The sequence below is a fragment of the Artemia franciscana genome, chromosome 11 (assembly GCF_032884065.1).
Source record: "Artemia franciscana chromosome 11, ASM3288406v1, whole genome shotgun sequence".
NCBI classification, from domain to species: domain Eukaryota; kingdom Metazoa; phylum Arthropoda; class Branchiopoda; order Anostraca; family Artemiidae; genus Artemia; species Artemia franciscana.
The window spans coordinates 40,075,966-40,093,277 of record NC_088873.1 but is presented as its reverse complement, the minus strand read 5'-3'; the positions used below and the strand labels follow the sequence as shown (position 1 = coordinate 40,093,277).

General features: G+C 34.3%; 1 protein-coding gene across 1 annotated transcript in view; it reads right to left on the bottom strand.

Annotated features, from left to right (window-relative positions):
- LOC136033218 (uncharacterized) overlaps positions 1-17,049 on the bottom strand; it is a 95,529-nt gene extending 78,480 nt beyond the window's left edge. The window contains exons 1-2 of the mRNA XM_065713928.1: positions 16,950-17,049; positions 5,680-5,866 (exon numbers count right to left, since the gene is read on the bottom strand). Coding sequence (XP_065570000.1) covers positions 5,680-5,851 — 172 coding nt within the window. The 5' untranslated portion in view covers positions 5,852-5,866; positions 16,950-17,049. The remainder of the gene's footprint in view (positions 1-5,679; positions 5,867-16,949) is intronic.
- Positions 17,050-17,312: the final 263 nt, after the last annotated feature.

The window sequence follows — 17,312 nt, the reverse complement described above, 5'->3', positions numbered from 1 at the left end:
CGCTTTCAAACAGGAAACAATACCAAAACAAGTGATAGCCATTTACGAAACTATTTTTTAGATTTTTTTATTTTCAATTGATTCCTGCTGGAGCAATGAATCTTACTGTAATAGTTACAGATAACAAAACCCAGAGTTTGTTCGAAAATCAAATCTCTAAAGCAAAGTTGACAATTTATAGCAAGGAAGATGATGAAATTTGTAAATGATTTTTTAATCTTAAAAAAAAGCCAAGAATGGCTTGAGGATCTTTGTCCTTTCATTTTCCAAAATATAAAAGAATAGGGAATCCAGAACAAACTTATATCCAAAAATTACGTACAGTGAATTCATTATAGCTAATGCGCAATTATGCATCACTGTAAACTGTTTTATGAGCCATCAAGTTAATCAATTTAGTTGAATGAAGCTTTAAAAAACTCAATAGCTCAATACATAGTATTTTGACTTTTTTAAATCCATTGGCTATCTCAGAATTTTCAATCGACTGCAATTTGGCCCTCTTAGGAGCAAAATAGTAATTTGGTAATAACAGATAATAACAGAATAACAGTAATAACAGTAATAACAGAAATAACAGTAATAACAGAAACTGTCACTTTCCCATGTCATAATCTTAGGCTACTGTAAAAGGGCACATAGAACTTTTCCGCTCAAATAAGCTATCTCTCGTCTTTCTATAACCATTGATTTTATACAATCACCCCTGAAAAAAAGGATAACATTGAGGAAAATTCAAATTCCATATTTTTGCGGATAAGAAGTTCCTATCCGACAAATTTTGCGGAATCTTTTTCATTTTGTGGAAACCTCAACTACACGGTTCTTTAATAGGACGAGTTTAACATTATGATTTATGGGGGTATTATGATCTTTTTGGAGGTATTCCTCTTTTTTTCATAATAAGGCAGAATCTACTCAGATCATAGCTTTTGATGGGCAGCTGTAAACTTACTGAATTTTACATATATTATATATATGTAATATATATATATATATATATATATATATATATATATATATATATATATATATATATAAATATTGGGCTTTCTTTCAATGTTGATAAAACTGCTGTTGTAGCTTTCAATTTTAAAGAGACAAATGGCCCTATTTTTTTATCTTTAGCTAATGTACATGTCCCCCTTTCTCAAAAATTAGTTTACCTTGGAATGCCTATTGGAAAAAATATGAAAGAAACTGTGAATTTATCCCTTGAACTTTTGAAGAAAAAACTGAGAATTGCTTATGCTTCAATTGCATCTAATATTAAACATATTGATAAATTAAATCTTGCGAAAATTTATAATAGCCTAGTTGTACCTCATCTCCTTTCTCTTTGTCCGGTTTGGCAGTTTTTTAGTGAACCTCAGAAACTATCTGTTCGTAGAGTATATTTTCGTTATGCTAAATTCCTTCTCAGTTACCCTCCTTGGACTAGAAATAGTTACTTAGTGAACAAATTCCGCCTAGTTTCTCCTACATCTATTATTGATAAAAGGCTTCATGATGTTCGTTCTTCTATGTCGATAGTGTCTCACCCATGGTCAGCATTACTTATTTAATTGTTTGATTGTGTTGATTTGTATTTATTTGTACCTTTTTTTCTCTCTTATTACTCCATCTTAAGGGCGTTCCGCCCTCTTTTTGTAGATGGGTTATAAATAAATTGATTGATTGATTGATTGTTTGATGTATATATATACATTGAATGTACTATGTATTTATCTTTTATGTTTTACCAACAATTTATTTCACACATATATACAAAGCAAAAATGAACACAGTTCGTTGCCCATTAGTGTTGCGTTCGACCGTCATTACTCTCTCGTGTCTGACAAACATAGCAAATTTATCTGTCATTTTATTGTCAATCGATTTATTGTCCATTCAGTTGGTGTATTGCTTTTTAGCCATACAATATTTTACGAACAATATATTTCACACATATACACAAAGCAAATATGAACACAGCTCATTACCCATTTAGTGTTGCGTTCGACCGTCATTACTCCCTCGTGTCTGATATACATAACAAATTTATCTGTCATTTTTTGTCAACTGATCATTGTCAATTGAGTTGATCTATTGCTTTCTAGCCATACTATGTTTTACAAACAATATATATCAACAATATATTCCACACATATATACAAAGCAAAAATGAACACAGCTCATTACCCATTTAGTGTTGCGTTCGACTGTCAGAACTCCCTCGTGTCTGACAAACATAGCAAATTTATCTGTCATTTTGTTGTCAATCGATTTATTGTCCATTCAGTTGGTGTATTGCTTTTTAGCCATACAATGTTTTACCAACAACATATTTCACATATATACACAAAGCAAAAATAAACACAGCTCATTACCCATTTAGTGTTGCGTTCGACCGTCATTACTTCCTCCTGTCTGACATACATAGCAAATTTATCTGTCATTTTATTGTCAACTGATCATTGTCAATTGAGTTGATCTATAGCTTTCTAGCCATACTATGTTTTACCAACAATATATATCAACAATATATTCCACACATATATACAAAGCGAAAATGAACACAGCTCATTACCCATTTAGTGTTACGTTCGACCGTCAGAACTCCCTCGTGTCTGACAAACATAGCAAATTTATCTGTCATTTTGTTGTCAATCAATTTATTGTCCATTCAGTTGGTGTATTGCTTTTTAGCCATACAATGTTTTACCAACAACATATTTCACACATATACACAAAGCAAAAATGAACACAGCTCATTACCCATTTAGTGTTGCGTTCGACCGTCATTACTCCCTCGTGTCTGACAAACATAGCAAATTTATCTGTCATTTTATTGTCAATTGGTTCATTGTCAATGGAGTTCATGTATTGCTTTTTAGCCATACTAAGTTTTACCAACAATATATATCAACAATATATTCCACACATATATACAAAGCAAAAATGAACACAGCTCATTACGCATTTAGTGTTGCGTTCGACCGTCATTACTCCCTCGTGTCTGACAAACATAGAAATTTATCGGTCATTTTATTGTCAACTGATCATTGTCAATTGAGTTGATCTATTGCTTTCTAGCCATAATATGTTTTACCAACAATATATATCAAGAATATATTCCACACATATATACAAAGCAAAAATGAACACAGCTCATTACCCATTTAGTGTTGCGTTCGACCATCATTACTTTCTCATGTCTGACAAAAAAAAAGCGAATTATCTTATATTATCAATTCAGTTGATGTACTGCTGATTAGTCATACTATTTTTTGCCTAGAAAAATCGACCCAGCTTATTTCCAAGCGTTTAAAGAATTGCGCCTGAAACTGAACACTGTAAAGTGTGAACACTTATTTGACGATCCCAAAGGCAAAAATTTACATTTTCATAATCCTTTTTCACGTCCATGTTCACTGCTTAAAGCACGGATGCTTAAAGCCGTGGCTAGTTAGACCGCTGCTCAAGCGGTAACCATGCACTACACACATACCAACAATATATTCCTTTTTCATATGGGATCCCATCTAGCCCATGTCCACTGTATAGCATTCAAGCTTCTCGCTCTCTTCGGGATAGGCGGGGGGGGGGTGCCCACTGTCTCCAATTACTTTCCAAATAGTATCTATTCATTGCCTCAGCTCAGTCCATCTTTATCAGCCAATCTCATTTTTCATTATTTTTTCATCTAGTGACCAGCTCATATACGGTCTGTGGATTATGGGCAGGGGTTCCGGTTGCAAATTTTTAATTATAATTAATGATTTTCTTTTTTTCCCTCGCCTACCTAGTCTGGGGTAGAACCATCTTACTGACTATCTGGGCATTTTGGTTGGTAAAACTACCTGAGCTTGGGAAAAAACCTAGACAGTCAAACCCAAGACACAAGCACAGACAGTTGAATTTTTTTGAGCCCAACTGTCTTAGTTTATAATTGAAAGTTCACTTGCATAACATTCGAGGCAGATAGGAGGCCCTTGTAGGCTTTGGACTCTTATTCACTGTTGCATTTTCAGTCAACTTGTTGTTCAACTAACATTAAATTAACTTTTTATTAGTCTAGCAAATGTCTAAGTTTATAAATTGAATCTGCCTTGCCTGATGCTCATTGCAAAATGGCCACCTTTTGACTTTAGACGTTTGTTTGCCTCTGATTCTAGGCGAAATTAACGGTCTCGTGTTTCAATTCTAAATTCTTGGTTCAACCTTCCTAAAGCCATAGATAAGCGTCCCTTGTTTGCCACTAATTCCAGAAAATCTAATGGTCCTTTGTCAATTTTACATTATTGATCAACCTGCCTGAGACTCCTGACAGGCATGAGTTGCTAAAGATAACAAAGAAGTATTGGTCCAATTAGAGAGGCACCCGCACACTTCCGCCGTTTACCGAAGCCAAATTAACCAAACACTTGGAAAACTATAGGTTCTTTATATATCTTAGCTCTAAGACTATCTACCTTGGTTCTACTGCCCTAGCAATGATGCATGGACGAATAATAGATAGACATACCTATTAATAAATGAACTAACCTCCTTTTTTTACAATCCTGATAAGGGGGGAATTGACGCCAGGTTTGCTTCTCACTCGATTGGAGTATCTGTCTTGGCTTTTTCTACAATTAGCCATGACTTAATGCCCACAACTATTCCATTTTAATTCAAATCTTTTCAGTTAATGTTTGTTACATTGGCTACTTATTAATATTTCCCCTTCTGTTTCTACTATTTGTCCTAGCGTGCTAGCTAAGGTAATGAATAATCTTAAAGCAGGTTATGCAAAAATAGTCCAAAACCAATTTCTCATGCAACCTTGGCAAGACTTTATCCAACGTATTCTGATCGTTCCATTCTTTTTCGGTGAATTTGTGACTATTATAGAATGCTCTTGATATGCATAATATAAGAGTTTATTTGTTCCCATATATATTTATGCCATCTAAATTGGTGGTACAGGAAGAGAAAGATTATTTGGAAGTTGAATACAAAAGATATAAAGACTCTGTAAGCTGCATTCAAAGTTGAAAGAAAAGGCTTACTAATGATTAGATCCATTTTACCCTGTTATATGGTTTCTGTGTGTATATTTTATGCATTTTCTATTTCTTTTTTGTGTAAATTTACTGTGCTAGTTATATAGTGAAAGAGGATTAAATATTTACTAATTCAAATAGGGGCATTATCCTCAGGGTCACACAATTTACTGAAATCAACATATGATATAATTCAAGACAAAATCAACATATGATATAATTCAAGACAAAGTGAGAAACTATTACTTTTTTTGTCAAAAAAAGATTCTGGCCAGACACGCATGCCACAGAGCATAAGATTGTCAAAAAGTATGCTTAAGGCCACTATTTTTCAATTTCTTCTTGAAAACTCCCCTTAAGCTTGTTTTAAGTCCCCCTCCCCTTGCTTGTGGGAAGTCCCCCTCCCCTTGCTTGTGGGAAACTAAAAGATTGTGGCCAAGAAATACATTTTTTTTGCACTTTGACTACCCCCTTGAAAATCTTCAAGTATTACCTCTCTTAAGTGATAGGTCCAATCCTTAAGCAAGGAGTTAAAAGAAATTTTCCTATGAAGGGGCACCAAAAACACACTTTTAGGTCACTATTTTTTTCCTGGGGTGACTTCCTTTGAGCCTCCCTTGAAATGTAATACCAAACAAACAAAAGATCTTACCTGCCACAAGGTTTCCAACTTTTGGGACTTGGAGGAATATATTCGAACAACTAGAAAGAAAGCTAGCCAACTGCAAGAGACGGTTCTTTGCTTCAATATTGATTCCATAAAAAGTAAGTAGACGCTCAGAATGATGGAGTTGGGGTATATAAGATATGCATATATCTTCCATCTTAATAAACAGCAACTAGAAAAAATATGATAAGTTTAAGATCTCATTTACAAAGCATATACCCAAGGGAGACTGTACATACAAATTCATTTTTTTCTCACAACCTGATTCTCTTTGGTGACATTAGTTTTTCGACATTGTATTTTTACCTTTTCATGAAAGATTATTTATTACAATTGTGTAAACCAGTTTATACCTTGGACTTAACAGTGAATTGGATGCTCACTTGTTAAATTAGATGAAGGCAACAAAAGCAGTTGTGATCAATTGGCTAACATTGCATCTTCATGATGTCTAATTTTGTTGGCATAACAAGATTTGGAGAAATAATTTTTCGTTTTCAATAGCAGAAAGACACAAAAACAAAATTTATATTTTATTATCCTAAAAACTATCCTACTAATCAGCTAGTGTATTAAGACACAGGAGGTTAAAATAAACTTTTGAAAGCAATTTCGAATCCACGAAGTTAATATAAACAGTTTCTTGGATTAAACAACTTGATGATGTAACCAGATTTAATCAACAAATACATGAGGCAAACAAACGATCACGTTGGTAAACAGATATTTCTATTGGTGATATGTCAAACAGGTAAGTCTTAAGGAGGAGAGAGAAGTAGTCCTGGGCCTTAAAAAAATATTCATTTTAAATAAACTCTTTAAGTTTCAGTTGTTTTTATACAAGAAAAGGGAATGTTAGTACATCTTCCATTGAATTATAACCACACAATGCTTGTAAATTTTTGACAAAACCCTAAAATATTTGGTTACTAAAATTGTATTACAGACAAATGGTGGATTCAAAAAATAATTTTTCATTTGTTCTACCTTTACCATATGAGAGAATATTGTGTCTTCAAGACAAGTTCTTTAAATATATTCAAATAGCCTTAAATAAGCAAAGGACATCATACTGATGAGGGCTACTGCTCTTTTGTACTCTCCTCCAATTGCTATATGCAAAAGGATGACAATTCGCTACTGAATTCAATTATTTATGGCTCAAATCCTCAGTGGTTTATTTGGAAACAGTATTCTAAGCAAAGGGATGAACAGTTTCCAATCAACTTTTTAGTGGGAGCATGGACTTCAGTAGTAACACTCTATCCACTTCAAAATTAAATGTGATTAGTGGTTGTAACTTTTCATGTTGTAACTCTTTACTTATAAGTAAGCTTTTTGTGGTTTTAATTGCCTACTTGTTTATGCTATTTTTTTTACAAAATAAATGCCTTCAATCACATAGCAACCAACAAATTTCAACTCATAGAGTAACCTTCTGGATCATTACTAATACTTACAATATTTTAAAACTATGCTCATTTGTTTGTGATATTTTAAAATCTGGTAGCATCAGACATGGGTTAAAGCAATATTTAGTCTTCAAAATTTTTTAGTGCACCAGAATACTCTTCAATCTAAGGATTATTATTCCAAAAGCATCAAAATCAGTCTCTGCCTATCATATTCAACAAAACGTTGTCACTACAAGTCTCATGAAAATTTTTGTTTTTGCTGAAGAATTCTTTTGAATAGAATTCCCAGTAAATATATTTGTTTGCACTATACTGAATAACATTACACTGATATTCAAGATTACACACGTAATTTCATTGCAATTCCATAAATCACCTACTGCTAATTCCATCTATTAATAAATTTCAAATTACCAATTCAAGGTCATCACAGATATTCTCTCAAAGGTTCTGTTTGAACTGAAAACAGACACGAAACTATAATTCCTACTGAAACTGAAAATAGGTTTTTAGCAATATTATGATGAAAAATCAATCACCTTTCTTTTACTAGTCAATTAAAAAACTTTCTGGAAAAGAAGTTTTTCAAAGAAAATTAAAGGCCATATTAAACTTAAGATCAGCTGAAATAGAAACCTATAATAATTCAAACTGGAAATGACCAGAAATTACTACTAAAGAGTAAATGAAAACCAAAGCAAACAGAAATTAAACAAACAAACATACAAAAGGTACTTAATAAATGAATAAGCAAATCTTAAAACAAATATGCAAATCAAGTTTAAAACAGACAAAAATCACTACAAACATGAGTTTGGCAAATAACCCTTCTTTAACTGTATAAGTCTAAATTAGGGCTTTCTTCAAAAGTTCATACAAGCGCCCCTTGCATAAAAACTTTATATGCAGATGATGGGCAACTATCATAACTTATAGCCCTTGCCCTGAGGGTTGTGGAGTTTATCAAATCTAGAGCCATAGCTATTTGGTATTTGTACCACTTTGAACAAAATTACCATCTCAAAGCTTTGATCTAATGCAATTAGAAAAAATTAGGTGGGGGAGAGGACTGGTTGCCATCTAATCACTATTTACTTTTAAAAAAGAGCTAGAACTTTGTATTCCAAATCAAACAAGTCACCTCCAAATTTTATACAACCAACCCTTCCATAAAAACCTTAAATGCTGAGTGGAGAGCTTGCACAACTTACAACCTTGCCCAAAGAATTTACAAATAAAGCATAAAACAAACAAAAATCTCTACAAACAAGGGTTTAGCTACTATCTCTTCATTAATTGTATAAGTCTAAATCTGGATTTTTTACACGAGTTTATACAAGCACCCATCCCATTAAAAATTTATATATATAAATGATGGGTAGCTACCATAACTTACAGCCTATGCCCCCAGGGTTGTGGGGGTTATCAAATTTGGAGCCATAGCTATTTGACATTTGAACTACTTTGAACAAAATGGCTATGTCAAAATTTTGATTAAAAGCAATTTTGGAAAATTGGGTGGGGGAGGGAATAGGTAATAGCTCAAAACTTTTAAAAAGGGGTCTAGAACTTTGAATTCTATATCAAATGAGCCTCCTCCAAATTCTATATAACCAACCTTCCATGAAAACCTTAAATGTTAAGAATGGATAGCTTGCAGAATTTACAGCCTTGCCCACAACTATTTAACATTTGGACTACTCTGAACAAAACAGCTATCTCAAAATTTTTATCAGAAGCAATAGGGGAAAATTGAGCAGGGAAAGGGTTGGTTGCCATCTGATGACTTAACTTTTAAAAAGGGAGCAAGAACTTTGAATTTTAAATCAATGAGCCTCCTCTGAAGTCTATACAGCCACCCCTTCCGTTAAAATTTAAATCATAGGTAGCACTGTACTGCCTCAGTAAAAAAAATGTTGGTAAAATGTACTATATATATATTTTTTTATACCAGGGCACTTTGTATCAAAGTTGTCATAGAACTTCAAAAAGGGCTTGCCCTTTATAATAGTAAAAAGAGATTGGAGGGCAACAAACCCCTTCCCACGCCAATCCTTTCCCCAAATTTATTCATTCAGAATTTTTAGATGGTCATTTTGTTCAACATAGTCAAAAGATTTTTCTTGTGAGTGGAGCCACACTAAAGATCTTTTGCAAAATTTTCAGAATTCAGACACTTCATGTAAAAGACAAAAGCAGGCAAAGCAAGTAACATCCTACTTAAGTGATTTTGTAACCATGTCGACTTTGGGGAAAACTATCTTGCTGAATTGAAAGATTCAACTGAAAATACTTTCAGAGTGGTTCAGTTTCTTCTGACAGAAAGACTATGCTTTCAGTTTGAAACCCACTTCATGAACGTTCTTCTACTGTTAGAGTCAATGTCTGCACTAGACGTTGATTTGCTGCATTATTTCAATACTAGCTGACTAGCTAGTGCAGCAGTGCATTACAAAGAAGCTTACATTGACACAACTCTCTTGGCTTTGCCAATGGATCTTGTGAGAAGATATATAGACTCAAAGCCAAGGAGCTAAAAGATTTTTTTGATCTTTGTAATAGTCTTAAGGCAATGCCAATACAGTACTCTGAAGTTTTAAAAATTATTCAATTCTTCATTATTCTTGTCTTTCAAAATGGCTAGCAATGAGAGATTCTTTTCTACACTAAGCCTGATTAAAATCTTATTTCAGACTGAAACTGGGTGGTGAAAGGCTCTGTGATCTGGTGTTGATGATTAGTGAAAAGGCACTTGTGAAATTGTTGTATTTAAATGCTTTGGTTGATAGTTTTGGAAAAAATGAGCCTTGTTGGTTACCTGTGTTGCAATAAAACTGTAAATTACTTTCCAACTTAAGTTCTTTCTGTATTCATTAAACACTTTTTAATTGCTTCTTACTATTATTAGTTGATTTTGGGAAAGGCCTGTGCTAACCACTGTGAGGAAATATTGCTCTTCAACAACTGTGAGCTGGCCAATTTAGGGGGCCCACAGAGGTTGCACAGCCCCCCCCCCCCAGCTCAGAATGAAATGACACTGCTAGATGCTGGAAGGTATGGAAATTATGTCTTTGAAAAAACACCACTAACCACACAGCTCTCAGGGGAAGGGCTGCAAGTTATGCCCAGGGGGTATATAAGATATTTTTTTTATAGAAAGGCTGGTTGTATATACTTTGAAGGGTATTCATTGGAGTGGTAATCATAATTTATAGTACCCTTTTTAAGAGTAAAAGTGATCAGAGGGGAGCTATCTCCCCCCTGCACATCATGTTTTCCTGAAATGCATCCAGTAGAAACTTTGAGACAGTCATTTTATTTAAAATAATCAAAAGATCATATAAAAAGGCTTTTGGGGTTGCTGCAAACACAAGAGCCTGAAGACAAGGGTTGTAACTTATGCCCCAGGGGCAATGAAGGTTTTTATTGAAGGGATGGTTGTTTGACTTTAGAGGAGGCTCATGAAAATTGGAAGTTTTAGTTCCCTTTTAAGAGTCAAAAGTGATGGAGGGTATCTAGCCCCCCTCCTGATAACCTCTCTTTGCCAAACACATGTGATTGAAATTGAGAATACATCTGATAGAATTTTTTTAATAGTTCAAAGAACATATAACAATGCCTCTATGGTTGACACAACCCCCCAACACCCTGGGGACAGGTTTGTAAGTTATGCCCTGAGGGTATATACGATTTTCATGGAATGGGCTGTTGTACAAACTTCAGATGAGGCTCAATTGATTTGAAATTGGAAATTATAGTGCCCTTTTTAAGCATCAAAAGTGATTTAAGGGCAGCCAGACCCCCTCCCATCATTTCCCAAACATCTCCAATCAAACATAAGAGATAGCAATTTTGTTCATTCATAGTCTAAGGGAAATTATGTCTATGAGGAAGACCCCCCCCCCCCCCACAGCTCTCAGGGTAAGGGTTGCAGGTTATGTCCTGGAGGTATATAAGGTTTCTTATAGAAAGGGTAGTTGTTTATGTTTTGAAGGGGACTGATTGGTTGGTAATCAGAAGTTCTAGTGCCATTTTTAAGTCAAAGTGATCAGAGTCCAGCTACCCCCCCCCCCACACACACACATTGTTTCCCCAAGATGTGTCCAATATAAATTTTGAGAGAGTCCTTTTATTCAAAATGGCCCAAAGATCATGTAACATTGATTTTGGGTTTGATACAAACCAACAGAGCTTGGGGGCAATTATTGTAAGTTACACCCCTGGGGCATTTAAGGTTCTTATGGAATGGAGTGTTGTTCAAACTTTAGAGGTTGCTCATTTGGTTGAAATTGGAAGTTTTAGTTCCTTTTTAAGAGTCAAAAGTGATGGAGGTCAATAAGTCCCCCCCCCAACTATCTCTACCAAACACATCTGATTGAAATAGTACAATTGTCATTTTGTTTAAAATAGTCCAAAGAACACATAACAATGTCTCCTGGGTTGACTCAACCCTCCAAAGCCCTGAGGCAAGGGCCTTCAGTTAGGCCCTAGGGACATTTAAGGTTCTTAAGAAATGGGCAGCCATATAAAATTTATATTCATCTTCTTTGATTTGAAACTGGAAGTTAATGCCCTTTCTAAGAGTCAAAGTGATTTAAAAGCAACTCACTCCCCTCCTCACAATTCCCATCTTTTCCCAAAACAAACATCAAACAAAGTGTTGAGGTATCAATTTTTTTTCAGCATTTTTGAAAGATTCAGTAATTATATGTTTTGGAATGTCAACTCTCCTGAGGCCTCAGGGAAAATGCTGTAAGTTAGACAATTCTTTCATTGTTTACGATATGCATATTTGACTTCTACTTTCCCAAAATATGAAGGGCATTAAGATGCATCTTTCAGGGAATGTTGATGGGAGTCTTGAACTAAATCAAAACACGTTATGTGTACATGGGTTGTCAAAAGGGCATAACTCACAAAGAGTGAGCAGATTAATTTGGAACTTTCAGGAAATGCTAAGGGAAATGATCAATCAATAAAAAGGCTATATTTGTTCACTACTACAACTACTGCTGCTTCTTCTGCTACCACCACTACAATTACTACTATCACTAAATTACTAGCTCTGTAGCAAGTACTACTATAACTAGGGACATTGAAAAATATTTGAGGAAACATTGGTGGGAAAATTGAACCAAATCATAACATGCTGCACATATTCTGATTGCTGATACATGTGCATCAACAAATTTTTTTTAATGGCTTGTTGTATCAAGAGGAAACTTCAGGGGCATCATGAGTAAAATGTTCAGTTGATCAAAAGGCAAGTGTACCTACTACTGCTCCTATTAATACTGCTACTACTACTGTTACAACTAATAATAATGCATTATTACTGCTACTACTGTTCCTACTACTACTATGATACTAGCGCAATTTGGGCTACATATATGAAGCTGAAAATTTGATGGAATACTGAGGGGGAATTTGAACTAAAACCTTATTTTAGCCCCCTCCCCCTACCAAAAAATACATTTTATCCATTTTTAGTTTTCTATAAATTACAATTTGTCAAAACTTCTGTAAAAAGAAAACTTTATATATCTAGCTTGTCTGTGCTGAAGAAATAGTTATAGCAATATGGTAAATAAGTTGCAATTATTTAAAATTGTGAACCCTGAAAATATTATGTCAACTCTGAAAACATCATAATATATAATTTTTAGATTGTTTTGAGCAAAATGGCTTTCTCAAAATTCATATTTATCCATTTGGGGGAAGAGGGCATGAGGGAGGGCCTGTTGCCCTCTGATCACTCTTGAACCTTAAAATGGGGAATTAGAACTTTTAATTTCCAATCAAATAAGCCACCTCCAAAGTTCATACAGCCACTCCTTCCATAAAACATTTTGTATACCCCTGAGTTGTACCTTACAAACCATACCCCCAGGATCTTGGGGTTTGACCAAGCCTGGAGATGGGGTTATAAGGTCTTTGGACAATTTTGGACAAAATGGCTGACTCAAAATTTTCAATCTGATGTGCTTGGAAAAAAGAGGTGTGGTGGACCTGTTGCCCTTCAATCACTTGCGGCTCTTAAAAAGGAAACTAGAACTTTCAATTTCTAATCAAATGGATCTCCTTCAAACTTTATACAGCCACCCTTTCAGAAGTAGCATTATAGCATTGCCTATAGTCAAGGCCATAAAGTTTCAACATTTTATCATTATTTTTTTCCATGGAGGCTTCCATTTGGCAGGGGTGGTGGTATAAACTTTGGAAGAGGTCATTCAACTGTAAGTTTTAGTGTACTTTTTAAGAGTCAAAAGTGATTGGAGGGCAATCCTATTTGCCACCCCCTCCCCATTAATGCCCAAATGCATTCAAAGTATTGAGATAACCATTTTGTCAAAAATAGTTCAATGATCATGTAACAAAAATTCCAGGGTCAATACAACCTATAGATGTTGTAGGTTATGTCCAAGGGGTATATAAGGTTTTTATGGAAGCAGTGCTCATATAAACTTATGGGGGACTCATTTGACTAGAAATGAAAAGTTCTAGTTTACTTTTTTAAAGGCAAAAGTGATCAATTGGTAATTAGCCTCCCAGTATAACTTTTTTTTCCCAAAATGCACCCAACAAAATTTTGAGATAGCCATTTTGCTAAAAATAGTTCAAAGATCAGATAACAGTGCTCTGAGGTTAACACATCCCTCTGTTGTAAGTTATGCCCCAGTGGGTACATAAGGCTCTTATGGAAAGGGTACTTCTAAGTTCAGAGAGAAAGTTCAACCACCACTCCCACAAAAGGACATTGACTTTTGGCAACTTTTAAATATCTTTCTGCTATAAAATTGAAACCTTGTAGGCTAAAATAGATCTTATACATAAACAAAATACAAGAAACTGTTTTCAGTTTCACAACTTTGCTCAATCTCAATTTATGAGGTTTCAAAGATCTATACATTGCCTACATTTTGTAAATTTACAAAAAAACCTTGATATAGCTTAAAATTCTACTCAAATGACATTGCATTTTTAGAACTAAAACCAGAGAAAAAGAAGCTAAGGATAAAATTCTAGTTTAGTGACTTTTGGCTATCTTGGAAAGAGGTTAGGTTAGGAAAATGAAACTTTTGGGGATAGGCCTACAGGCTAAAGTATATCCTGGGAAGGTATTTAAAGTACCCACATCCACTCCTTCTCCCTCTAGAGGGCCCTGGAATTTGCTGACATGACAGGTCACATATTGAAATTTTGACAAAACAACATTTTACCTTAATTTTCAGTTACCAGTTGCTTTTTCTCTGTCTTTAGTTCTGAAAATTGAATTCATCTTATTTGAGTAGAATTCTAGGCCATATCAATGTTTTTTTTTCAAAATTTAGGAAATGTATTTGCATATCTAGAAAACCTTATAAATTGGGGTTGAGCAAAGTTATGAAGGTGAAAAAAAATTTTTTGTACTTTATTCAAGTAGAAGATCTATTTGCAAGACTTCACTTTTATAACCCACATATTTTTAAAGGTCATCAAAGGTCTGGAGCCTTTAAAGGGAGTGGAGGTAGGTACTTCAAAATATCTTCTTGTGACATACTTTAGACCCATCCCTGAAAGTTTCATTTTCTTAACCTAACCCCTTTCTGAGATGGCCAAAAGTCACTAAACTAGAATTTTACCAAAGCTGATAACTACAAATTAAGGCAAAATTTTGTTTTATCAAAATTTCAATAGGTATAGACTTGTTAGGTAGGCAGATTTCTAAGACTTAGAAATTAGAAGACAGTTAACATAGAAACTGGACAATACCTTCCCAGAATATGTTTCAGGCCCTGGATTCATTACTGAAAGAAGTTTACCCTAAAACTGTCTAAATAAGTAGCCTTTGTGATCCAGCTTGAATATTTTAACCTGATACAACTCTCAGGATTTTAAATGTAGCCTATTAATAGTTAACAATTGGCCTAGAGTCAAGGCTAATAGCTTTGGGCACACATTTAAAATTTAAGTGTCATCTTGGAAAATGCTGAATAAAGTCTTAGGTAAGGGGACATTGATTAGGAAACACAGTAAAAAGAAAACAATTCTTCCTATATTTTATTGAGAATAATTATAGTGAGAGCAACCATTCAAAGGGGTTCACGTGAGCCCCTCCAAACTTTCCAATCAAATAAGCCACCTCCAAAGTTCATACAGCCACCCCTTCCATAAAAACTTTATATACCCCTGAGTTGTATGGCCATCTCAGAAAGGGGTTAAGTGAGAAAAATGAAACTTTCAGGGATGGGTCTAAAGGCTAAAGTATGTCACAAGAAGGAATTTTGAAGTACCTACCTCTACTCTCTCTTCCTCTAGAGGGTCCTGACCTTTAAAATATGTGTGTTACAAAAGTGAAACCTTGCAAAATAGATCTTCTACTTGAATCAAGTACAACAAATTGTTTTTAGCTTCACAACTTTGCTCAATCCAAATTTATAAGGTTTTAAAAATATTCAAATACATTTCCTAAATTTTGAAAAAAACAACATTGATATGGCTTAAAATTCTACTCAAATAACAGGAATTCAATTTTCAGAACTAAAGGCAGAGAAAAAGGAACTGGTAACTGAAAATTAAGCTAAAATGTTGTTTTGTCAAAATTTCAACCTGTCATGTTGGCAAATTTCAGGGCCCTCTAGTGGGAGAAGGAGTGGAGGTGGGTCCTTCCTAGAATATACTTTAGCCTGTAGACCCATCCCCAAAAGTTTCATTTACCTAATCTAACCCCTTTCCAAGATAGCCAACAGTCACTAAACTAGAATTTTACCATCAGCTTCTTTTTCCCTGGTTTTAGTTCTAACAATACAACTCCTGTTATTTGAGTAGAATTTTAAGCTATATTAATATTTCTTTTTTGTAAATTTACAAAATGTAGACAATATGTAGATCTTTGAAACCTTATAAATTGAGATTGAGCAAAGTTGAGTAACTGAAAACAATTTCTTGTGCTTCATTTAAGCAGAAGATCAAGTTTGGCCTACAAGGTTTCAATTTCATAGCAAAAAGATATTTAGAAGTTACCAAAAGTCAATGTCCTCTAGAGAGAGAAGGAATGGAGGCAGGTAGGCTACTCTAAATACCTTTGCAGGGCAGATCAGTCTCTGAAAGTTTCATTTTCCTAACCTAACCACTTTCCAAAATAGCAATAAGTGGCCTAGCTAAACTAAAATTTTACTGGTTAAAGAGAGTTCAGTGGTGAAACAATCTATGGTAAATATTTTGCTGTTTAAATTATTGACTTACAAAAAAAAAACTAAATTTACCATTTGATGCCTTTTTATGTTCATTCCAAATATGATAATCACTTTTGCTGTAAATGAATTTTAACCCCATGCCTACATAGGCCTATATTAATTCAGGGTATATAATTGCATATTAGAGGTGGTAGCAGTGAAATTTAAAATTTCACCTCTCATTTGCATAGAAACTTTACCATCACCCCTAATGTGCAAATAGGATAGGCCTAGGGCCTACCCTGAATTGGTATATAGAGGGTTGGGTATTCATTTGCAGCAAGTGATTAATATATTTGGAAAGAGCATGAAAAAAAAACATCAGGTAGTATATTAACTTCATTCATAAATCAAAAATATGAACAGCAAATTATTTACCAAATCTATTTTCTAGGTGATATATTAGTGATTTAACTGTGAAATGTAGCCTTGTGATTGGCTTTCTAAGTAAGCTGCTAAAGCAGAGCAGTCTGTATTTATTGATTTGCCCTTTAAAAGCTAAATAAACATTGTAGAATGTTTAAAAGAAGTTTCCACAATTTTATAACATTTGCTTATGGTGGGAATAGGCTACAAAACTAATAACCTTTACAAAATAAATTAAGTCAAGGTTAGCTAGACCAACTTCAAACTTAGCTGCTGTAAAATAGTACCCTAGGAAATTCACTAGTTTTAAGTTAGTGAAAGCAAAAGCATGCTTTGAGTCAAAATTCAGATATCGTTGAAATTTGTCGATGAAAACGACGAAAACAATCAACGATAACTAGCTCCGTTCGCTTTGGCCATTCTACCGAAATCAAATCTCGGTTTACTAATAAGCCGTTTGGTTTATACTTTGTACTTAGAATTCGTCCATTGAAATGCCGTTCTTCGTTCTCATTGCGTTGTTCTTAGAACAACGAACTTAGCCTCGCACTCCTTTCACTACCTTAGTTTTTCTTTTGAAAACCAAACATTAGAATAAACAGACATGACAGAGAAACTCCTA